The following is a 24336-nucleotide window of genomic DNA, read 5'->3' on the forward strand; positions in this document are numbered from 1 at the left end:
ACGTTGGACCCTCATACATGTGAGTAAAATGCAGCCCAATGGATGCACAAAATATTACTGTAGTTGTGTCTCCCTGGTAAGTCTGGAATGTGATTGTCATCTTTCATTAGAGAGGTGACTCTCCCACTTTGCTCTGCTCTGGTGAGACCTCACCTGGACTACTGTGTCCAGGTCTGGAGCCCTCAACACAGGAAGGGCATGGGCCTGATGGAGCAGGTCCAAAGGAGGGCCATGAAGATGATCAGGGGCTTGGAGCACCTCTGCTACAAAGACAGGCTGAGGGAGCTGAGGTTGCTTAACCTTGGAGGAGAGGAGGCTTGGGGGAGATGTAATAGTGGCCTTCTAGTACCTGAAGGGGGTCCTAAAAGAAGGCTGGAGAGAGACTGTTTACAAAGGCCTTTAGTGATAGGATGGCTTCAAACTAGAGAAGAGTAGATTTAGATTAGGTGTTAGGAACAAGCTCTTTACCATGAGGGTAGTAGAACACCAGAACAAGTTGCCCAGGGAGATAGTTGATGCCCCATCCTTGGAGATATTCAAGGTGAGGCTCAACAGGGCTTTGGATAACCTGATCTAATGGAGGATGTCTTTGCTCAGTGCAGGGGGGTTGGACTAGATGCCCTTTGGAGGTCCCTTCCAACCCAAACTATTCTATGATTACATAAATCGGATCTACGCTTCTGGTGGTGGGTATGTGATGGCTCCTTTTCAGCTTCATAGGTTCAGTAAACAGTATGTGTGGAAATTACACTAGATAGAAGTAATGCAAACATCTCTCTGGAAGAGATTGTGTAACCACAGAAAAAAGAAATTGAGATCAGTGGGGGAGGAATAAATTAGTGGGTTATAGGATAAAATTGGAAATAGGCCTGAAATTATAGTAAGAAAACTAAACCACTGTCCTGAGTAATTCTGTGTTCAGCAACCTTTTACCTTTCTGTAGCTTCTTTTGCATTGGTTCTAGTCTTTGTGTGTTTCAAAGCATTTGTACAGGTGGATGTTCCTGATGCTATTGAAATGGTTTCATAATTCTTCAAGGTTTTTATATATAGTAGTGAAATAAACCAACACCAAACAAACGTAGGGAAATGAGCTTGGAAGATGTCCTTGTTCCTAGAGTAAGGGAGAGGGTCCTCAGTGAGGAGGGATTCAGGCAGTATTTACGGGAGAAGGTAACTCTGGAGAGCATCTGCTTGCATCGCTAAACTTTTGTTTTTTCCAGTGCTGATGTCCTGTAACAGAAGAGAATGCAGCTCTGGCAGAGCCACTGTTACCTCTCTTTCATGCTGTTAGGTGTTAATCAGGAGCCACAGTGTGCTGCTTTGCTAGCAGAGATCATAGAATCCTAAAATGGCTTAGGTTGGAAGGGACCTCAGAAATCATCTACTCCAACCTCTCTGCCATAGGGAGAGGCACCTCTCAACTAGACTTGGTTGCTCAAGGCCTCATCCAACCTGATCTTGAACACCTCCAGGGAAGAGGCATCCACAACTTCAGTACTTGAAGGGCTGAAGCTGCTTCTGGTGCTCTGCTATAAATCATTTGCTCACCATTCCTGAGTGTTGCTTGGTTAAAGAGAACACCAGTGGCATAAGCAGAGACATACAGTTGAAGGGAAAGGACTGTCCCAGTGACACTGAGACATTCACAACCCACCTGAACACGTTTGTGTGTAACCTGCTCTGGCAGGGCAGTTGGACTAGATGATCTTTTGAGGTCCCTTCCAGCCTCTAATGTTCTGTGATTCTTAGATTTCCTGACCCCCACTGTTGATACAGCTGGCCACAGGATTTTCAGGAATTCATGATTATTTAGCTCTGTGGAAGCTTGGATATATTTCTGATGTGGTACTCTTTGTTCTTGTCGTAGTTTCCAACATCTTGTAAACATGACATAATGTACCAGTGGGGAAGACATAAAATTGTGGTAAACTGCTTTGGGAAATTATGCAGATATAGACCTCATTTATTTTTCCTAATGCTTTTTTCAGTAGCTATTTTCAAGGTTTATCCTGTAGAAGTGTGAAAGAGAAAGTACTAAAAATTTCTGCAGAAAAAGGTAATAAAAAGACATCAGCTGAAGGCTGTCATCCCCTGCCAGTGCACAGCTTTGTTCTCAGCTGCATGCTGGAAGCTGCATTGTCTGCCACTTACCAATTATCAGAATCTACCCTCTGTTGACAGTGGATTTCCAGATGAAGTGGGGTGTCATGTACTTGGAGGCAGCCGGATTGTTTTTATTCCCTGAAGAGCACTCTTCCTGCCAGGCACCAATGGCAGTAGCAGCGCTGAGGCTGCACCCTGCACAGCAGGATCCACTTGAGCAGACCTGCTCCTTCAGTTAGGCACTTCAGCTCTTGTTAGAGAAAGATGGATCAGAAGAAACTAGTGGCTGTTGTATGCCACAGCTAGCAGATAGCTATGGTCTGCTCAGATTCATTAAGCTTTGGTTTTGTTGTTGACAATGTGGTTTTATTCTTTAGGGGTTTGGCAGCTTCCTTTGACCTGATCTTTGATTCAGTGAAATCTTTTCTTCCTCCTCGCTAGAATTCTGTCAGGGCATCTTTTATTTTACTTGTAAGGAAGTGGTCTGCTGTGACCTGACAGGGTCTTTATTTTTTTTTTTTCTAAACATGGTTTGTATCTGGCCAGACTTCACATGCAAATAAAGAAGTTAATCTTTGGCTGCAGAAGAGCAGCTAATAATTCTGCTGCCTTGAAGGATGAAGTTGAAACTGACATAAGGTGTTTTTTTTCCCATAGTTATGAATTACATAAAGATACCCTGGTGCACCTTTTTAGGAAAGCAGGCAATTCAAATCTGGCAAAGGAATGAGGAAGATGAGAGTAATGAATGTAGGCTCCTCTGCTCCTCCCTTTCCTGCAGCAGAGTATCTTGTCAGAGTCTTAGTGTTTAAAAGTCCTGTTCTTTATTGGCATTTCAGAGATGTGAAAAGGAGGAATCAAAGGCTGGATCTCAGTGCCTGTATGAAGAGATGGGCTGATTATTCAAGTTTAAGGGGAAAACAGGGTGATTTTATCTCTTGGATAGTTTCCTGGAACAGAAAGGTGTGTTCTGACTGAAACACAGATGAGACAGATACTGAGAGTTTCCTTGTTCAAATGCATTTTCTGCACTTGCAGCTGAACTGCATTTCTGAAAGAAGATCTTCTGGGAGTAACCTTCAGCTGCAGTGGAAAACTTGCTTTTGCAACAATCAGAGAGCTTTTATACTCCTGCCTTCACTCCAAGCACCTGCAGCTGCTGTGTTCACTTAATCTGTAGCACTAGTGAGCTGTGGGTACCAAGGCAGAAGCTGCTTGTTTTACATGGGGAGGAAGAGGTCTGCTCCAAAGGAAGAGTTCAGTATCAGGTTAGCATAAAAATTCATAAATAGCTGCCATAATCCACCCCCAGAAAACAGCTTTGTATACTTCCCCTAACTAATTTGCCATTGGAACTGGGAGAAAACAACACATTGAAATGGAGAAGACTAATGAATCTGAAATAATCCAAGTCTGAACTGAAGGACAGTCTAACTCCTGTGAGATTAAAGGATTATTTCACTCCAGAAAAGCTTGAAGAGGGAGAGAGAGGGGGAAAAAGTTTTAAATTAAATTCTTTAGCATTTAAAAAACAAAAAACAACCACCCCAGACTTGGACAGAAGTGAGTTGCTTTTTAATTAAACTGAAAATGTTTGTGTGCATAATGAAAATTAGGAAAATCAAATTTGTTACTCCCTTTGTTTTGAGATGTGGGCTCCCAAGCCTGTGTTGGTGAGGAGTGAATGTGACCCTGCTCTTCTGAGAGGTATTGAATGTAGATGAAGCAACCTCTTTAGTAAAAGAAATGCTTTTATGACCTCAAGTCAAGAAGAAAGTTGTGGGGGTTTTGGTTTTTATTTTTTTTTTTTTTTTTTGGTTGGTTGGGTTTTCTTGGTAAAGAGGGGGTCATAAGTGCTGCTTCCTCTGGTGTGTGCAGATGTCTTAGTTTTCTATGTTGTTCTCAAGACCTGAACACCAACTGGCTACAGGTGGATTCAACACATAGGATGAAGTCCACAGGCAGTTCTTACTTCAAATGGTTTAAAATCCACAGCACAAAATACTAATAAGAACAGTTCCCATCTGTGCAATGGTCAGATGAACTTGGTTTTTAAATCTTAATGTAAAGGGGTTTGACTCATGCGAAACAGCTTCTCTGCCATCTCTTGGAGATGCAGTAGCTTTGATCTCTCACTCAAAACAAATGAAGTACCTTAGTTGTTGCTAGTCATCTGCATAATATCAGACCTACTTTTTTCTGAAACTCACTTCCAAAATATGCTTGTTGCAAAATCTCTAAGCCTCAAATGCAAATACATTTTTCTTCTAGGAGTGCCTAAATGAAATGCACTCCTAGGGATATTGCTGTATTAGCAGGACAGAGACCAAAGTCTGGCTTGTCAAAAGTGCTGATCATTTCCCTGGAAGTTCACAGGACCTTCATTTTCCATTGTCCTTCAATGGGATGAATACTGAACACCTCCCACAATTTGTTTTCATAAGCAGACCTTTAAAGTTAATATAAATTGTTACTCAGCCATTGGGTACTAGCAGCTGGGTTAGTTTAGCTGAGTGATTTGCATCCTTTCAGAGGCAGATTGGGTGGCAGGGAAAGGATATGGGAAGTCTTTGAAGTCTTTGTGGCTGGGGGGAGACCTCTAGTCATTTGTACTGTAACCTCTGTATTGCGTGGTTACTCTCATGGTACATGCTTGGGTGCTTTGTTGTAGGTTGTCACAACTTGCTGTGTTTTCATGTCAGGTAGTGAATCTTTAAGTTTTCTGACTCCTTTTGCTGTGCTGATCTTAGCCCCAAGAGGTCTAGGAGCTCTGCACTAGGGAAGTTGCCTGTACCTGTGCTGGAGTTTGCAACCATTCCCTTCCAGAAGCTTTCAGTATCCATTGCAAGTGCCATCACTTTGGCTGATCAGCTGTCAAAGAGTGAAGCAATAGCTAAGTGGGCTGCAGATGGGAAGGCTTCACTACAGATGGCCTTTGTGAGCCCCAAACTGCACAGAAGAAACTGGTAGAGCCTCTGGTTCATCTTCATTGTGTCTAGGATTGATCTAATGCAGATCCTTCTCTTTCCTCCAGTGTCCCTTTGGTCACTGTAATGCTGGTACTGACCATGCTGTTTGCTCTGGCAGAGCAGTTGATAGTGGAGTTTCTGGGTGCTCTGGTATGGTTTCCCTGTTGTAAAGAGCATGACAGGCACTGCAAGTGATAGCTTGCCATCGCTGTACAGAGTCTAGTGCGTGAGTAGACTCACACAGCAGACTAGAGTTGCTCCTATAATTCAGTTAAAGGGTTGATTAACTGTGATTGAAGCACTGCAGAAAGTGGAGTGTACCAGGAGGTGGAAGAGGAGGTGGCAGCTGGTAATTACAGAATCAGAGTGGTTTGGGTTGGAAGTGACCTTACAGATCACCTGGTTCCAACGCCCCTGCCGTGAGCAGGAATGCTTCCTACTACCCCGAGGTTCCTGAAGGCACTGTTCAACCTGGCCTTGAACAGTTGAGGCATGGGGCATTCACAGCTTTTCAGCTCCTCACCACCCTCACAGTAACACTAATGAGGGGTTAGCTGAGCAATAATGGGTTTGAATTTTATAATTGCCCACTTCCTTCTTGCAGTGCTTTGGGCTGCTGAGTATAAAAAGTTCTTTGCTCTTCGAATATTGCGAGCAGCACACATCAGTTGGCTGAAGAGTGCTGGTGGGACTTTGAGCTCTTGTGCCCTGCACTAGAGAAGAGGCATTGAGGTTACTTGGACACATGACTTCTTGAATAGATCTAGAGCTCTATGTAGGGATCCTGCTGATGTGACAGTAGATGAATGTGCAAAACTGTGGTGAGGGCACTTGTGGGACTTCTTAACCCACAGCTGTACAGCAGCACTGGCTGATGCATTCCTGTCTAGCCACACTGTAGCTCAGTGTTTTATAGTAACTAATATAAAGGTTTGTGGAACTAATATAAAGGGTTGTTACAAATAAACCCAGGAAAATTAATGAAGTTGCATTAATGAAAGACTGAGGGGAAGACTGAAGCACTACACAAGCTGCTAACTTCATTCAAAAATAATCAGTACCACTCTCTGTAAAGCAGCCTGGTGTGAAATGTTCTATGCAAATAGGCTTTATGAGAACTTACCTTAGAGTTTGCATTCAAAGCAGCTGAGATGGTGAGGAGCTACAGAACTTATTTTAAATGTCTCTAGGGTAGCAGATCTTGTTTTAGTTTGAGCAGATGAGGAGCTATCAGTTCTTTAGAAATCATTTCACAGTTAAAAACAAAACTAAGCAGAACAACAACAAACCAACCCACCTAAGTTATGCATTTGATCTCAAATTAAGGCTTTGGCCACTAGGATAAGCCTTGGCCTGGCATGCGGAAAGCTTGGCGTATGTTCATTTGCTACAGTGTTACTAACTCTGATGGCTTCATATCTTTCTGTATTCTGGGATCCAAGGCTTACTTCCTTGGGTAATCTAAGCTGCCAGCTTTGCTGAAAATGTTTCTGAGCATGCTGAATATCTGTAGCTGTTTCAGATCTCATCTCAAAGCTGCTTAAGATCTAGCTTGTACAGGAGGAGGGCAGCCTGGCTTGCATTAAGTGTGGCTAGTAGTAGCACAGGGGTCTGCTTTCAGTTTCCTAGGTGCAGTGGTTGAGAGTGACAGTAGGCTGAAAGCAAGTTAGGGCAAACTGAGTAGAATGGGAGGAATGGCTGCTGCTTGCTAAGCAGGCTCATGCTTGTACCTCTGAGTGACTTCTGCTGCACAGGTTCTCCCATGAGCTTTTTAATCTGCAGATGGCATTTGGTATTTAAAATTATTGTTGGTGGAAGGAGTTGTGTTTTATTTTTTTTTTTTTCCCTGAAATGCAAACTCCTCCTGCAGCAGTTTCACTTATTGCATTCATTTAGGGAAAGGGCTGCCAGGCTTAATTTACCTGGATGCTTGCTAATTCCTGTCTCTGTGCAGGACTGCACACGTGCCCAGGGCTGTAGTTGTGGGTATTGGTGGTGGTGCTGTAGTGATCCACATACAGGAACTGGGACCTCTCCTTGCTGATGTTGCTCACTTTAACTGGTGCATATGAAGGTGGGCTACTGTACTGCTTTCTTGTAAGACTCCTGTTGCTTCCCAGTACAGTGCCAACAGGTCTCCTCAGTGCTGTGGAGAAAGGGATTTTGTTATGAAGTAGGAATGCCAGTGTAATACTTTGCCTGCACGTAGCCAAGAGCACATCTGCTCTGCAGTCAGTGTGTGGGGTTGTGTCCCTTGTAGGCTCAGCCAAGCTGCTGCTGTTTGAACTGAGTAACTGTTGTAGCAATACCTGGGGATTTGGGGTCCCACATCTACTGGTGATAACTGGAGCAGTGTTGTGTCCCCCATACTGCTATGTGTGCTAACTCCATCAAAGCCGGTGTGAGTGGTGTGTGCTGCTTGCAGGGCAGACATCCCTTAGCAGAGTGAGTCTAAGGTTATTCCACCCTCCCGGGCTCATTCCCACTTTGCCCCCAGCTCTGGGTTAGGCACTGCTTTAGTTTGTGAGCAGCCATCTGTCTTGGTGGATCTCTCTCCTGGCAAGGGCTTGCACGCCTGCTGGAGAGGGTTGCCGTTGGCCTCTGCTTGCTTACTCTGGAGTCTGCTTTTCAGGTTTTCTTGGCAGTGGTAGAACTGGTTTCCATTGTCATTCCCCCTAGCACCTGGTTCCCATTATCTGTAGCCCTCAAAAGAGGCAGGACTGATTGCCCCTTCAGGGCCACTGCAAAAGCCTCAACCCTGAGGCTAGTGGTTCTTAAACTATCTCTGCTCCCTAATTAGAAAGGGAAGCGTTTAATGGGGTGAAGGAAAAGATACTGATGAAAGCATCTTAGAACAGCATCACAAATCACTACTATTTGGCTTGAGGGAGTTAAAACAACATGGAGGAGTTGCAGAGGGGGATTGTCATTGTGTGAGTGTGACTGCTGGGTGCTTCAGTTGAGGTGTCCTGGGGAGGATAGAGTTGAATATTCCCTAGAACTTAAATAGGAGGCAACTTTTTTTAAAAAGTAGAGAAAAACAAACCAAAAAACCCCTAGCAACAGCCAAACAAAACCAAACCCCAAACCCCACAAACAAACAAAACCCCAAACAACAACAGCAAACCAACACAGTTTCTCCTTCGTGTTTCCAAAGAGAAGAACAGGCACTTCCCAGGCTAAGTCTGTGAAGGTGAATGAAGAATGTGTTGCAGGAAGCATGGTAGATGTAACTTAAGTAAGCTTTCTTCTGCGTTAAAAGTCCCACATTCTGCTCTGTTGCCCATTATAATGCTCAGTATATTACTGCAATGCTAGAAATGCTCTTTAAAGAAATAAATGGGTTGATCTTTCATCTGCTTTAAGCCTAGGCTGTTATTCTGCTGCCAGGTTGAGCCAGGACTTCAATAAATTTTCCAGCATTTACTCCCAGGTGCATAATGGAGACACGTACTCAGCTCCTGACACAACAGGAAGCCCAGATCCTGCCACAGAGCAATGACACGAGTGTGAACCTGCTGCAGTGAATCCTCACTGAATCTGGCTAACAGCATTTTCCTCCTTGGCTTCGTTGTTTGTTCTCTTCTACAAAGCACTAGCAAAGCTGTGCAGGAGTTGGATGGCTGTGGTTTACCTTGCCTACCAACAAGGATGTGCTTTATAAATAGCTGCATGGAAATGTACAACTCTGTCAGCTGCTAATAAAGGAGCTTTTCTTTTATGTGTAAGTTGCAATATAGCACTAAAGGCAGCTGGCCAGTAGTTGTGCTTTCCCTTACCTTCCTAAGATGTCAGATGCCCTGTGTGTTTTGGGCATCATATATTCAGGTCTAATAGACTGTAGTCATCAGTTCCTACTTTGGACTTCCTGGATTTCATTTCTGACTGCTACTTTTCCACTTTTAGTTTCCAAAAAATAGTCACTATGAGCTCTCTGCTTATACTTACATTTAATTTCCATTCCAGTAAATATTTTCCTTACTGCTTTTTCAGATATTCAACACTTTCTGAAACCTGCCTTACTTGAGCTTAGTCTCAGGGTGCTGTCTGTAACAGCACTGAACTTGTATCCGTGGGACCACAGTGGCAGTAAATCATGGGATACAGGAACTGCAAGTAATCTGGGGCTTTGCTTCTAACAGAGCAGTGTGACCAGGACATTAATGCAGCTGATTATCTTTCTAAAGGAGAACTGATGCAGTGTTTCCCCCTCCACACCCACCCCCCTGCCTTTTTAACTGAGTCTTGAGTTACTAGTTCTCCTTTTTGAAATGGAAAAGCCAGGATCCCTACTGCTTTTCATTCTCTCTCTGGTTGCCTGCAGGATAAGATCTTTGCTGTAAACCCCTGGTAGACATTCAGCCTGCTGTGTTCTGCCCTGAGTAGCTTTACCCCTGACCTTGGTAAGATAGCCACTGGGCCGTAGCGTGGCTGGGTAAGGAAAAGATGAAATCCTCTCTCCTTTGAATTAGGCAGCAAGGTTCCTGCTGGCTCTGGGGCATCTGGGATGTTAACCTGCTGGCTCCACAACTCCTCTTCTGGTTCTCTATGTACTGCAGCTCTTGTTCCTCAGAGGGGTTGCAGTAGAGGAGTTAAAAACTCAAATGAAGCTGGTGCTGTAGCCTGCAGGAATATTTAAGCAGTGCAGGTTTTTTTTTCTCAGGTGAAGCTTTCTACAGTTGTAGCAATGCTGTGTTAGGCAGCAGGAGTTACCTTCTCTGCCTTGTCACAGGTCAGTGGTATATGAGGGGTAGAAATAAACTTTGAACTCTGCAGGAAGAAGGAGGCTGCATTATGGTGAATGCTGTGATGCACAACCCTTTCTGACTTGATCTTGCAAGATGGCTTTGCCGTAGTGCTCGGGGGTGTTTTTGCTACGTCTGTTTGCTCTTCCCCCACCACCATTTATCTCATTCCCTAAATCATTTTATGGGAGACTTTTCCTAGTCTCAAGTGGCCATAGCCAAGCTATTTCCTCTCTTTGTGCTTTAGCTTCCCCAGCTGTAAAATGGGGATAATGAGACCTGCTTGCTTTTGTCAGGCACTTAGAGATGTGCTTACGAAATGCGCTATTAAAAGGCTTTCTATGTATAACTTCTATACAAACAGCGGTTGTCCAAGTTTATTTGAATTACTTTAATAAAATCCAAGGTTCTGAACATCCTTTGTTTAACAGAGGATGTTATTTATGCAGTAGAAATGCTCCAAATGTGAAGCTATTGATTGTTGCTGATAAGTTTATGGATATTAAAGCATTAAATCATCACCGCCTATTATCGGCTGTTCCGGTGTCTTTGGAAGCTGAAAGCAGTTGTGCATAGCTAGGTCCCTTGGTTACCTCAGAGTGATCAATAAAAGGTTTTCAGCAGAAGCTTTTATTGCCACGTGATTGAAATGTTCTTCCTGTACATGGTGACTTCAGCTTGAGGAGAAAGATACAACCATCCTGTCTGGGGTAACTGGATTACACAGAAATATTTAGGCTTTAAGTTGAGGTAGACGTTGCCACTTTGAGTTTCAACTTCCCTCCATTGCCTCTTGCACTGCCTTACACTGGGAGAGTTTTCTTCCCTGTTGTTGAGTTTGTCCTGCAAGTTTTGTGTGCTTTACTTGCAGCAAATCAACAGCACTCAGCGAGGTAGAGGGAAACAGTTGGAAGCAGAGGCAAAAGCAAAGCTAGACCTGAGCAAACTGTTCAGAACCTCTGTAGGGGCTAGCAAGAGTGTCTGGTGGCTCTCCAACATGGAGGAACAGAACCTGTACCCAACAGGAAACACAGAGCCCAATTTGAAAGCACCAAATACCAAAACTGATGCTCGGTGTTGTTGGCAGGAAAGCTTTGTGCCCTGCTCCTCTGAAGTCAGGTGGTGCTCTGCCTTGCTAAAATGCTGATACTGGAGTTACAACCCTGAAATACCTCAAAAGACTCCTATGAATTTATCATTTTATTACTCACTGAGGGTACAGTTACATAGCTTATCTTTGTGGGCACCTTAACAGCAACTTTCATCTTGTTTTGCAGACAGTTTCCATCCTGGAGCAGAGGCTGACGCTCACTGAAGACAAGCTGAAGGAATGTCTTGAGAATCAGCAGAGCAGAAAATCATTCAGAACAAAATGAGTTGATTTCCTGAGAGATGGAAGCTGAGGGCATGGGCAGGTTGGGAGTTGTGTTCCTAACAAACTGTGTTTGACTTGCTTTAACAATTTTGAGTGCAATCTATTTTTTCAGTAGAGTGTTAACTATCTGTAAAAGAGCTTTGCTGTTTTACTAAAATAAAAGGAATATTTTATTCATAAGTGTGGATGGTGATTGTGTCTCCTGTGTTTTCCAGTGATACAGCAGCCAGTGTGTGGTCTCAGTTACATCTCTTCTGCCTTTGGTGCTGCTGAGTTAGTTTCAAAATTCTTTAAACATCTTGGAGTTGCCAGATGTTTGGCACAGGCTGTTGATGAAGTTTGTAGTGGCTACAGGTGACAAGCTAAGAGCTCCCTGGGTCTTTCAGGGAATTCATCTCTATTATCAGACTACAGTGTGCAAGTGAAGTTCCATCACAACCAGCACCTGGAGAAGTGTCTGTCTCACCTGAGTTCCAGGTGGTGCCTGGCAAAACTGACACAGACCAGTTCAGCCCCTGCATGGTATTTGTGCAGAGGAGCTGAAGTCCCATGGTGGGGTTTAACCTGTTCCCTTGTGCAATGCATGAAGAACAGTTTCTTGAAACTGGAGGAGAGGCTCTGGCAGATCTGATGGGGGTGGATTCCAAGCAGGTTTTGTGTTGTCTGCTTCCGAAATTAAAGGCAGAGGGAAGGGAGAGGAAAGGCTATCAAATAGCAGAACACTTGCTGTGTTGTAGAACTTCCCTCTTGTTCCAGGTTCCCTTTAATTTTTGGTCATTTTGCAGATGTTTTCAGTCATAGCTCACAGCTCTCACCCAGCTCCCCTCATCACTCTGCCTGAGTTTTTTAGGGCTTTAGCAGGTGTTCAATATGTAGCTGCACGAGAATTCAGACTGCTGGGAGATCCTGTTCTCCAACACCTCTTCTGCAAACGCTCACTGGTGGTCTCCTTTCTTGCCATAAACTGTTACCCACATTCCTGGAGAAATGAGCTGCAGGAACTTGAGCACTTCAGGGTTAACCAAGCTCCTCACTGCTGTGTCTGTGCCTACCCTTAGTATCCCTCCTGCTGCTACTACTTGCCAGCCTGGAGCAGCTTCCAAGGCCTCTGTCTCCAGATGTGCTGTGGGCATTCTGGATGCTTGCCTGAGGACTGAATGGCATCTGCATTTCACACGGGGCTTAGCAGATCTTGGGGCCAGCCCATGTGGTTTGGATTTTGGGTTGAGTTGTTTAAGGTTTTTTGTTTGTGGGATTTGTGTGTGTGTGTGTGTTGTTTTTACACCTGTTTCTGTTGCAGGCTGTCTGCTAGTACAGCATCTGGATGTTGTTACTACTCCTTGTCCCATCTGGGTGAAGCTGTTCACATTCCTCTGCCATCACCAGGAAGCTCCTGGTCTTCTTACTTTATACATCCCCACTAACCCCCTGGCATTATCACAATATTTCACTCTTTCATTTGTGGGAGGCTGAGAGCTTTCTCATTTCCATGTGTATTGGGTCAACTATAAACCTGAGTTTCTCCCTGTTCTGCCTCAGACTGTTTTCTGTTTCCAAGCTCCAAGCTTGATAAATCATCATTTTCTCTTAGATTGCACTAATGGAATCAATTCAGTGATGTTCTTCCGTGCTCTTGCTACAAGCTTTCAGTGGCTTTCTGCTGAGGGACTGACATCATTTTCATGGAAATGAGCTTATGTTGTGATGCAGGTGGGTGGGAGGAGGGGACTCAAAGGTAGTGTGGCCAATTTGCTGTTGGGAGGAGACTGTTGCTGCCCTCATCTGATGCTGAAACAATGACCAAAACAGGCTATAAGAGCCTAATTTATCATCTTCATCCTCAGTGTCATGAACTGGCCTTTGAGCTGGGGTGGGGAGAAAAAAAATTAAGCTGTTCCAACATTGATCAATTTTTTAGCTTCAGTTTTAAAATAGCTTTTACTTCCTTTTAATTGTGTAGTTTCTAATGTCTTAGAGACCACAGAAGCAATTTGTATATAGTATTTTAGGGAGAGTGGCAATACAAAAGACTTGGGCACGTTCATTATAGACACGTTTTGCTTTCAGATGTTCTGAGTGGATCCATTTGAAGGCTTTGATTGTGCTTCTAAACCAGATGAGATGCTCAGGTACTGAAGGGCAAGCCAGTGGGATGTAGGGAAAGTTGCTGTTCTGGATTCAACTTCTTAAAAGCGTTCATTTGATCAATCCAACATAGTGCTGTAGAGGTAACCTAGGGTGGGTGGGTGTGGGGAGTCACGAGGAAAGGGAGTCTAACAGCCTCTGGATGATGTAGGTAGTAAGAAAGGTAAAGGAATTTCTTCTGATGCTACTTCTCATCTCTCTCACTTCATTGTCCCATATCTCAGCAGCTTGCTCTCTCTCCATTTCCTCTCTTTACAGCCTCTTCCTGGAGTAGGATATCAGGGTTAAAATGCAGCAGCACTTCTAAAGGGTGGCTGTTGCTTGAGAAGCAGGCAAGCTGTGGAAAAAAAAACGAATATCCTCAAAAAAAACCCTGGGGAGCCCAAATCCTATTGCCTGTCTTGTCCCTAGGCTCCATGCCTGAGTCTGTCCAATAAATGCTGTGGGTTTTGAGAACTCAGGGACAGTAGCTTCCCGAGTTAAATCCACTTTTACACTCATGATTTATTTTTTTTTTTTGACTTGGTTGTATCTGCAGGAACTGATTTGTGAAGCTGTGAACTTGGGGAGCAATGGAACAGCCAAGTGAGGAGGAGAGCATTGTCTGTACTTGGGTTGATGTCGGTTGTGTGCTGCAGGAGGGTATGTCCTACCTTGAGAACAGCTTGTGGTGAGCTCTGCATGGGGAAGCTACAAAGAGTTAAGGATTTTGTTTTGGATCTCCAAGGCATGCTGGAAGCCAAGTTCTTAAAAAAGTAGTTTAATTTGTTGCCATTGCATTTGCCAGATGTATGACCTCACTAAACTTTCAGCAACAGTTCTTTGTGCTGAGATTGGCCCCCGGGGAGCCCCGTGCTGCTGCAAACGGCTTTTTGGCTGCTATGAGCATGGAGCATGTTAAACATAACCATGATCTGTGAAAAAGTAAGAATCTTTGAGCACTGCCCACTTTCCTTCCTGTCTGGGAGCTGGAATTGGGCAGATACCACAGCAGAGCTCATAACTGAATAGGCAAAAAGAGCAGAGTGCTGTGGGGTTGACTCTTCTGGCTGGGAAGAGACAGCGAGGAGCAGTCACTGGATGTGAGTCTGCCAGCTACCTAGAAAATAAAATCCAGCCATGATCTAAGTAGTTGGGCTAAAACTAGCCAGCCTTGTGGCACAGATCACTTCTTATGTAACCTCTTTGAAGAGCTGCTTTTGAACAAATGTTTTTTTGAAACACGAGTGAGTAGGAGGGGAGGGAATTAAATCGTTTTGCAAAGGTTTGTCAGCAGTGACATGAGAGCAGGGCTGCCTTTCTTCTCTGGCTTTTAGAAATGGTTGGTCTCCAAGTGCTTCTTTACTGACATGACCTGATGGGCTCTAGTTTTGAGAAGGAAATGCGTTGGGGAAGAAGATTCTCTTCTTGATGCTTTCTGTGTATTTAACCTGGCTTTGGCATGCTGTAGGAAGTTTTGTGTGTGTGTGTGTCTCCAGGAAAGCTCAGATCTTTCTAGCATCTTTTCAGTTCCTGTTCTCCTTGTCAGAGGAGATAGGTACAGGTCGCTTCCTCTATCAAGGTACAGCTTCTGTGGCTGTTAGATTTGAATGCAGTGTGTCAGAGAAGAGAGCAGTGAGCTCACTCCCAGAGCACAGGTCTCCAGCATCCTTTACTGTCTCCTTGTAGCACAGCAGCCCGTGCTGTGCTGCTGGCGAGTGTGCACTGAGCACCTTTCTGCTACTCAGCATGAGGGCTGGCTGTCACCTGGGACAGGAGTTTGAAGTTAACTGGCAGCACTTCTGAGCAAGGATTGGGGGTACATGCTTATATCAGTGTGTTGGGAGAGGATGCTGTGGAGTGGTTTCTGATGGGAGAGAAGCATCCTGAAGCACTGGGGGTGCTCTGGCAGAGGGTAACTCGTTGCCTGCTTAACTGCAGCTGAGTTGGGCCCACTACTTGGGGCCATGAATTTGCCATCTGCAAAGAAGTCTTCCCCCAGTGACCACCCTTGAACTTCTTTATGCTTACTCCAGTCCCCCAGCCCTTCCTCTCTGATAACTCAGTACATCTGGAAATGCACCATTCTGTTGTCACAAAACAGTTGGGCTGAAACAGTGCCGTGATCCAGTGCCCAAAACCTGTCACCTCTGCTCTCCTTTGCTGTTTCTCCTCCCTGCAGGCATCTTCCATGCAGCCAGTACCTCACTGCTGCCTTCCACACACCAGCCAAGCTGAGGATATGGTGATGCTCTGCATGGCACAATGATTTATCTGCAAATAGCCTTTGAGGAGTGCTACAAAAGCTACTCCTATTTACTCCAAGAGCTTGTGGCTGCAGGGAGCATGTGCCATTGCTGGCAGCTGTTCTTTAACTTCTGACCAAAAGGGTTAAGCAAAGCAGCTGCCTGGATGGAGCTCCTGCATGGCTTCACTTCCCTCTCAGGTGGCAGCTCCTGGCAATGTTTCCATCCTCACATTTGCATAGCCCTGCTGAAGGCCAGAGCTGAACTTTGGTGTGCAGATCTCCCAGCTGGAGGTAGAACCTCACTGCTCAGCTGAAATGGACAGATCTTACAGGCCCTCCTAACTTGGGAGTGTTCTGGGCACCCTGAGATCATCCCAGGAGGGTAACCTCCTCGCAGCATGATGTGGGCTGGGGGCAGATATTGCTTTTCCCCTTCTGGGAATGCACTCTGCTACATGTAGATGCCATTACAGCAGGAAAGGCTCTGCCTGCTGCTATGCCTGGTCCATATGGTGTGGCAGGCACCTAGTGTTAACCAAGGTGGTTTCCATCCTCTGCAAGCCTAGGGACTTTTTTTTTTTTTTTGTCTTAACTTCTAATTTCCAGTTACTCAGCTCCAAAAGGCTGTGGTTGCTTCCAAGATGTTGTTCCATTTGTCCTGGGCCAGTAGATGTTGCTTTCTATGTCAGTGTCTACTGATGCAGGCCTGCTCACTGGGCATCTCCCCTGTCATGCCCTGCAGCAGCAGTGGCACAGCTGGACAGTGGCTGGCTAAAAGAAAACTGTAGGATGGGAGGCTGTACTGGAACAAAAGCTCTTGAGGTGATGCCTCAACAGCTGAGAATAAATCCTGCACATGATGGAGAGGAGTGATCCAGGAGAGGTACAGCTGCCTTGCCATGAAGCTGTTCTCTTCTTCAAGGGCTTGATCTTCAGTATGATAATGTGGCAAAATGGTAGAGGTACTCCCACAGCTTCAGGAGTGAGAAAGGCAGACTTCAAGCTGCAGTTTTGTGGAGCAAGGCCTCTAAAGGTGACCTGTTTGGATATGGCCATACCTGCGTGCTGTAGATTCACAAACAGCTTTAGTGCTGCTTGATCTTTTGCTTACAGATCAGTGTGAGCCTGCTGGGATGGAGGTTTTTTGGTAGCTCCTGTTTTTTTTCCCCTAAGGGATTCATTCCTTTACTTTATTATTTATGAAATCAATAGATCTTAAAAAGGAAGGGGGAGAAGAGTGGTGTCAAAAACAGGCACCAGGAGCTGGATTAGCTGGGTGATTTACTCTAGGTGATCCTGCTCTATCAGAGGAGGTGATCTAGATGGTGCTCAAAGGTCCCCTCCAGCCCCTACCCTTTCAATGACTGTGTGACCAGGGGGAGCTTGGAGTACAACTGCCCCTTGTTGCTACCAGGTAATAATTTAGGTAACCTGAGCCCCAGGGAAGAAACCACTCTCTGCATGCACAGGATGTGATGGAGAGCACAGCTCAGGGCAGGGTGCAGGAGCTGTGGTACCTGCTGCCGTATCTGCTTGTGGGGTCAGGAAATAGCACCTGCATGAAGCCCTGGCCCTTGCTGCTCCCTTCTGTGGGATTTCTCTGTGACATCATCTCTGGATGGAGCACAAGAGCTGTGCCAGCAGCTCCACTGGCACTTGCACCCCCCAGCAATTCCTGCTTGGAGCTCCATCGCCTCCCTGGTGCTGCAAAAAGCAGCAGCTGGCAGAGAACCTTGATGTTGTCTAAGTCAGTGATGGTTTGCTGTTCCCAGGCCATGGGTGAGAGTATGGCCACAGCTCGCAGCACACCAGGGGGGATTTTGCCACCTCTGACAGTTTGGTTCCTCAGGCCTCTGCCTGCTTTGCCTGTGCTGGGACCTGCTCACAGCACGATGCTTTAGCACAGCGAGGCTGCTGAGCAAGACCTAGAGCTTGGGATCAGTCGTTCCCTGCTCTGGGAGTCAGTCACTTGCTTTGCTTCAGGGAGTGGCTGAACAAGTCCCTGTCTCTGCTCCCCCTGCCTGTCTCTGCTCCCTGTCTCTGCTCCCCCTGCCTGTCTCTGCTCCCTGTCTCTGCTCCCCCTGCCTGTCTCTGCTCCCTGTTCCCTTTCCCACTCCCAGCCAAGGGCCTGTCGTTTCCCCGTGGCTGCTGGCTTTCCCTACACTCCCTGCCCTGCGGCTGGCAGTGCTGTGGAGGTCACATTCTTTGCTGCAATTACCCTGCTCTCCTGCCTGCCTGCTGCCTGTGCTGCCGGCTCTTGGGGGAGAAGCAAAGATGAAAGAGAGCAGAGATGATTACATTTAATAGCAATGAAAATTGGCCCTGTGATTGGGGGCCATTTTCCTTCCTTCTCTCCACCTATTGAAGTTGGGAGGCAGCTTTGAAACCACATATGGCCATCTCACCAGGGCCATGCCAGGCTCCATCATGCCACTGGAGAGGAGAGGAGAGCCAGCAGCATCCTGTATGGGCATCAGTGTATCCGAGGTTTGCAGCCTCGCCCCTGCAATCGGGCCAGCAGCTGCTTCTTTTTTCTTCCTCTTTTGAAACCAAAGGCCCCTTGCCCCCTTTTGCAAGTGCCTGCTGCCCTGGCCCTGTGTGGGCTGACTTGTCAGCCTTTACAGAGGCAAACACCTTGCTAGCTTACAGTGATGGAAAGGAGCAGGAGGAAGCCAAATGAAGGTTGACCAAAGCCACCTTTCCTTAATCCACCCTGGCACTGCCCAGGCTTGCCTGGAGAGCTGCAGGATCAGCTACTGCTCATCCTGCAGTAACCTGCTCTGGCCCTGTCTCGGAGTCCCTGGCTCTGGGAGAGCTGTTGCACCTCCACATTGGTGCTGTTGCTCAGGTTGCACTGAGAGAAGTGTGCTGGAGGTGGAGAGGTGCCAAAAGGCCAGTTGTTAGATCCTCAACAGAGGCTGGAAAAGGGATTCAACCCTTTGCCTTCCCTTTCCAGTTGCACTGAGCAAGCAGTGAAGTTCCAGCTGGCTGCCCAGGAGCTTTCACTTGCTAGAGGTAAGATTAGATACCTACCTATGTGGGGATTGTGCAGAGCTGGGGTTGGTGCCAGGATTCTTGGGAGGCCCTTTCTGGGGTTATCAGCTCTGGTGAGGTGTCCAGATGTGGAACACATGCACAGGAAGGCAGCAGTGAGACTGCTTTTGCCTCAACACAGCATCTTTGCAACCATTTACTGGTTGTGCTGGAGAGACTTCAATGCCTCCTTTCCTCTGAGCCATGACACTGATTTTCCTTCTTCCTGAGCCTTTTCTTTCCTTGAGTTTGTATCCTGGCTGGACACAAAGCTGCTTTGTGTCCTTGTAGGATAAGTTGTGTGTTGTCCCTGCAGCTGGTGGCCTGTCACATTTGAGCAACAGATGGGCTGGTGATGGACCTGTGCAAGGTGTGGGAGATGGATGGTGTTTCCAGGAGGCTTTCTGTGAGGTCCTGTTTAATTTTGTGGTCTTTGCTCTCATGCTGTGCAGGGATGAAGGTTGTCAGCTGGTACAGCCTCTTGGCAGGCCATTGTGTCTCAGTGGTGGCATCTGCTTGGAAACCTCTCATCAGCCTTTAGTAGGACAGCCAGGTGGAGCCACAGAAATGATGTCAGGAATGCTAAGGAAAACAATAGATGTGAAACCTTACATGGAGTCACAGCCCACCAAACAGCTGGCAGCTCAGCAGGATCTGATGGGTCACCTCTGGTTGTTGTGTGCTCCTGCAGCCCTGTTAAGAAGCCTGGCCTGGCTGAGCTGTGTCACCAGAACTGTGTGTGCAGCGTTGCTCATCACACCCTGGCACTCCTGGCCCCACAGCAGAGGTCCTTGCCTGGAGGCTGAAGCCTGCTTGATGGGTTCAGGTCAGCTGGTATGCAGAGGAAGAGGACCTGTTCCAAAAGCACATGGGAGCCCTGTCTTCCCAGATCCTCCCACTAACATCAGGGACATCCTTGTCTCACCTGCAGACATGAAGGGTAAATCTCTCTTCCTTTACTTTCCTGTGCTAATGTATCAGGACTTCTAATGCTTTCTAGGTGGCCTTTGTCTGCTAGAGCTCTAGGAAGGGGCTGCTCATGGGCTGGGAACTAGGAGGTTTTTGCAAAGCTCCTGGAAGCAGGGCTGGAAGGAAAACCATGCATCACTGTTGTGTGCTGGTATGTGGGTCTTGCTAGTGGGTCAAGCTACCCCCAAGAGTCTTGGGAATGGTCCTTTTCTCCTGCAGAGGATCCTCCACAGAGCCCACCACGTCCTTGCTGGCAGGTTTCTCAGCACTGCTGTCTGATGAAAGCCACCACATCGATGGTGTCATGTAATTGCAGGGCTGTGCAAGCATCCTTGGGATCTTGGCTGGAGACCTGTGAGATAGGAGAGGTCATCCTCAAACCACCCCTTGTGGCCAGAGCTCCTGAGTCACTGGCAGGTGCAGTGACTTGCTTAAGGCTGTGTAACTTGTCTGCATTTGAGCACGCTGCGATCTCCAGCTTGGACATGGAGGTGCAGCCAGCCTCACCTGGCTGGCAAGGGTGCTGCTGGCAGTGGAGGTGCAGCATGGCTGGACCCTCTGGCTGTGTTGCCACTGCCTCATGTGCCTTCTGCAGCCTTCCTGTAGTTTCTGCAGCTGCAGTATCTGAGCCAGCGAGAGGCTGGGCCAAGACCAGCACCTGTGTTCTTGTTTCTTTTGGCCAGGCCACCCCCCAGGACACTTGTGGCTTTGCCTACTGGAAGGCACCCCAGTATTTGGGTGCTGGATGGAGATGTGGTGGTGCAGGAAGAGTTTGGTTTGGCTCTGGACTCCCTGTCCTGAGTTGGAGCTGGCAAGCTAAGTTCTGCAGACGCAGACCTTTTCCTCCCGTAGACAAGCATCACGTTCCTATGAATAGGGGGGGGTAAAAGTCAAAGCCAGGTGAGCAGAGGTACTGCTGGAAGACCTGCAGGGGTTGGAAAGCTGCAAGAATCCACAGTGTGGTGATGCTCTCCTCTCTGCTAATATAGTCCAAGAGGCAGAAATACCACTCAGAAGAGGAATTGCTGAGGGTGAGCCAGTCTCTTTGGAGACTGCAGGACAGCATCACAACTGCCTGGATCCCTCAGCAGTGGGTGAGGGAAAAGCTCCTGACCATGCTGAAATGCATCTGGTTGTGCCACAGCCCAGGTGCTGCAGGTGCTGTTAGATTTCCTGTGCATCTTACTGCTCATCTCTTGAGTGCTTTCTCAAGAGGCTTTGTCTCCCACACCAAACCTCCTCCCTTGCTGACTCTCCACAAACTGGATTCTGCACTTCTAGATTTTGTGAGTTGCTCCCTTACTCTTTGTCTCCTAAGGGTTTGATGCTACCTGGTGGGTTCACTGGAGACCTTTGAGAAAGGAGGAATCCATCTCCTTTTCCTGCAGACTGCATCCCTTGATACAAGGCCTCTCTCCCTGTTGTGTTGTGACCATGCATATGTCCCTGCTTCTAATCTGTTTTCTTGTCTCAACCTGAAGATGCTCAGAACTTGCTGTTTGTCGTTCCTGACAACCACCTCTGTCCCCAAGCATCTGATGTGGTTTTCTGCTACCACTTTGAGACCTGTTTCCTCAGTGTCAGGCTTCAGGCACGAATCTAAAACTTAAGTTGCCCTTCCCAACCTCTTAGCACTCTCCCATCACTGTGTTCAGCCAAGGCTGGTGGGACTCTGCCACCCCGAGCAGGAGTCTGGGAGTGGGGCAGGCAGTAAGGTGCTCAGTGACTTGGCTTGGCTGGTGGAAGAGAAGCAGTGTTTCCCATGATGGCCTAGCAAGAGCTGCCAGGTGGCTGGTTCCTGAGGAAGGTGCAGGGGGAAATTGCCTCTCAAACCTGAGCACAGAGCTTGTGCTGATGAGATAAGCATGTGCAGGATGGGATCTGCCCTGCTCGGTTGTGCTGTGGCTGTGTTGCACAAGGGGATTGCTCAGGTGCTGGTGTCACTTCCTTCTCCATTACATTTGGGATGACACCCACACTTTCACCATGTCTTGGGGCATGAGGAGAGGCTGATGCAACAGGCAGGAGAGGAGCCAGGAGGTGAGGCTTCTGCTGCTTAAGCTGGCTGCTGTAGAGCAGAAGGATTTTAGAGGTGCTTCTAATGGAGAGTTCCACGAGAATTGGATAGGCTCAAAGCTTTCCTGAGCTTGTGAACTTGACCTGCCAGGGACAGGTCAGTTCCCCCTGAGCCCAGCTGTGTGGGGCTGTGCAGCTGGAGGTTGGCATGTCCCCTCTCCAGCCATGGGGACTGAACCATCCCCAAAATCAAAGGCAGGTGACATTGCTCAAGCAGCCCTTCTCCTGCAGCACTCCTTTGTTCCTGACTGGGGCTCGGTGCCTGGGGGTCTGGGAGCATCCAGTGCATAGCAGCAACTTAGGTCTTTGTGTTCAGGCCACCATGCCGATTGTGGGGGCAGATTAGGCTGCATGAGAGGCATATCTTAAGTGCCATCTCTTATCTGAATGCCCTCAGTTGTGTCTTCTGAAACAAAAGCCTCCAGATTTGAATAGAAATGGCCTTACCAGGTGGAGACTGTGGTATGGATAGGTGAGCAGCAGGTGCCTGGCTGTGTTGAGAACCTTGCAATAAGTTCTCTGTGGTGCAGGATGCTTGCAGAAAGCTTCTGGGCTGGCTGATTTTAACCATTTTCTTCCCCTGGACACCACACTTGGGTCTCTCTACTGCCCTGGAACGTGTGGTTTTGTGGCAAGGCGTTGAAACAGCAGTGGGAATGTGGTGAATGAAAGGGAAGGAGTGTGGCCCTCCAGATTCACCTGGATTTTCTGGAAGACATCCTCTGTAGCACAAGGGAGCACTCAACTGTCGTTGAAGGAGCCTGGTTTCACTGCAGCAAGCACCTCTTCTGCTGCTGCCTTGGTCCAGGGCAGATGCCTGCTTTGCTCAAAGCCCACCTAACATTTCTATATAAACTCATTTTGGGTGGGATGTTTCAGGGCTCTGTTATTGAATGTTGTGACCCAGATATATATATTCAGTCTCTATTATTGACTGTCATGCCCCAGATCAATAGAAGTGTTGATCAGCTCCCAAACTGCAGGAGCTAATGTCACTAGAATCATAGAATGGTCTGGGTTGGAAGGGACCTCCAAAGCTCATCCAATCCAACCCCCTCTGCAGGCAGCAGGGACATCCTCAACTGGATCAGATTGCCCAGAGCCCTGTTGAGCCTCACCCTGAATATCTCCAGGGATGGAGCCCCAGCCACCTCCCTGGGCAACCTGTTCCAGTGTTCCACTATGCTCCTGGTGCCGAACTTCTTCTTAACATCCAATCTAAATCCTCTCTTCTCTAGTTTGAAGCCATTACCCCTTGTCCTGTCACTTTGTAAACAGCCTCTCTCCATCCTTCTTGTAGGCCCTTCAGGTACTGGCAGGCTGCTATTAGGTCTCCCCAGAGCCTCCTCTTCTCCAGGCTGAACACCCCCAGCTCCCTCAGTCTGTCCTCGTAGCAGAGGTGCTCCAACCCCCTGATCATTTTTGTGGCTCTCCTGTGGACCTGCTCTTGCATTTGCTCATCCTAGCATACTGCTGTAATTGATCAGGGTTAGCTATTTGATAGAAGAAATTTGAAAGCAGATCTAGAGGCAGTGCTGGGTGTGCCATGGTCACGTACACTCCATCAGGAGCTGGGGTGGCTTGAAAAGACTCTGGCTGATAGGTGCTTGAGAAACAAGTAGAGCTGACAGCTCTTGGAGATGTGTCATAGCCATTGCAGGTGTTAAGGAAGTGTTCCAAGTTCAGCTTACAGACAAAATTTCCTTCTGCCCTGGACCCAAGTGGGTTGTGAGCAGTCCCAGGTCTCACAGCCCTCTGGGCAAGGAAGAGCAAGTACCCTGGGGAAACAGTTCCAGTGTTGTGGTCCCTGGTTAGTTGTCTTTCCTCATTTCCCCCCAGTTTTGCTGTGTGGACAGAAGAGCACTGTGAATCTTTTGCCATATAAAGTGCCTTTTGCTTTCCAGCTAGAGCTGGCTGAAACATTTTGGGGTGGAGGTAGTTGGTCACCCTTGGGACAAAGTAATTTTGAAAAGGAGGTGTAAGATGAGAGGCACACCACTGCATGACAGGAACTTGGAGCCTTCCTGCTCCTGCAAGGGTAATTCTGAGCTCCCTTCTTTGTTGCACAGATCTTCTATAGGTCTTCATATATCCACAGGCTTGTGAAGGATGCACCAGGCAGCAATTTTCTGCTTTCCATTCACTGTTTAGAGACTTCTGGGAGTCTTTTGGAGGAAAAAAAAATTATGAACGTGGAGGGGTTTTGTTTGCTTGTTTGTTTGTGGTTTTTTTTTTTATGACAGAGAGAAAAATTATTTGTCTCTTTTGAAATTGCTTCTCTTGTTATTGGCTGCTTGTTCTCAGCCTTCCTAAAAGCAATGTGCTTGTGTGGTTGAAATCTAATAGAAGACTTCCCATTGGATAGCACTGGAGAGAATTTTCTTTTCCAAAGGTGGAAATTTTGGGAGCCTGAAATGCTTCACTGGGAATTGTTCTGCAGTTCCTCAAGGAGGCATCTGCTGCCAGCCAACATCTCCTGACTTGCTCTGGGTGAAGTTGGGTGAAAGGCTTCACTTGCCCTGAATCATGTCCCTTCCTTTGCCTTCAAACTATGACAGATTCACAGAAGTTTCAGGGAAGTTTCATGTAAATATGAGGAAAAATGTTTTCACTGTGAGGGTGATGGAGCACTGGAACAGGCTGCCCAAGGAAGTTGTGGAGTCTCTCTCTCTGGAGATATTCAAAACTCACC

The 24336-nt window shown here is 47.0% G+C and overlaps 1 protein-coding gene across 1 annotated transcript in view; it reads left to right on the plus strand.

The window, feature by feature from the left end:
* Positions 1–11280, plus strand: part of POC1A (POC1 centriolar protein A) — a 50900-nt gene extending 39620 nt beyond the window's left edge. Inside the window, 2 exon segments of the mRNA XM_054387339.1 lie at positions 11097–11165; positions 11168–11280. Of these exon segments, the coding sequence (XP_054243314.1) occupies positions 11097–11165; positions 11168–11200 (102 nt within the window). The 3' untranslated portion in view covers positions 11201–11280.
* Positions 11281–24336: the final 13056 nt, after the last annotated feature.

Source organism: Indicator indicator, chromosome 15 (assembly GCF_027791375.1).
Source record: "Indicator indicator isolate 239-I01 chromosome 15, UM_Iind_1.1, whole genome shotgun sequence".
In the NCBI taxonomy this organism is placed as follows: Eukaryota; Metazoa; Chordata; class Aves; order Piciformes; family Indicatoridae; genus Indicator; species Indicator indicator.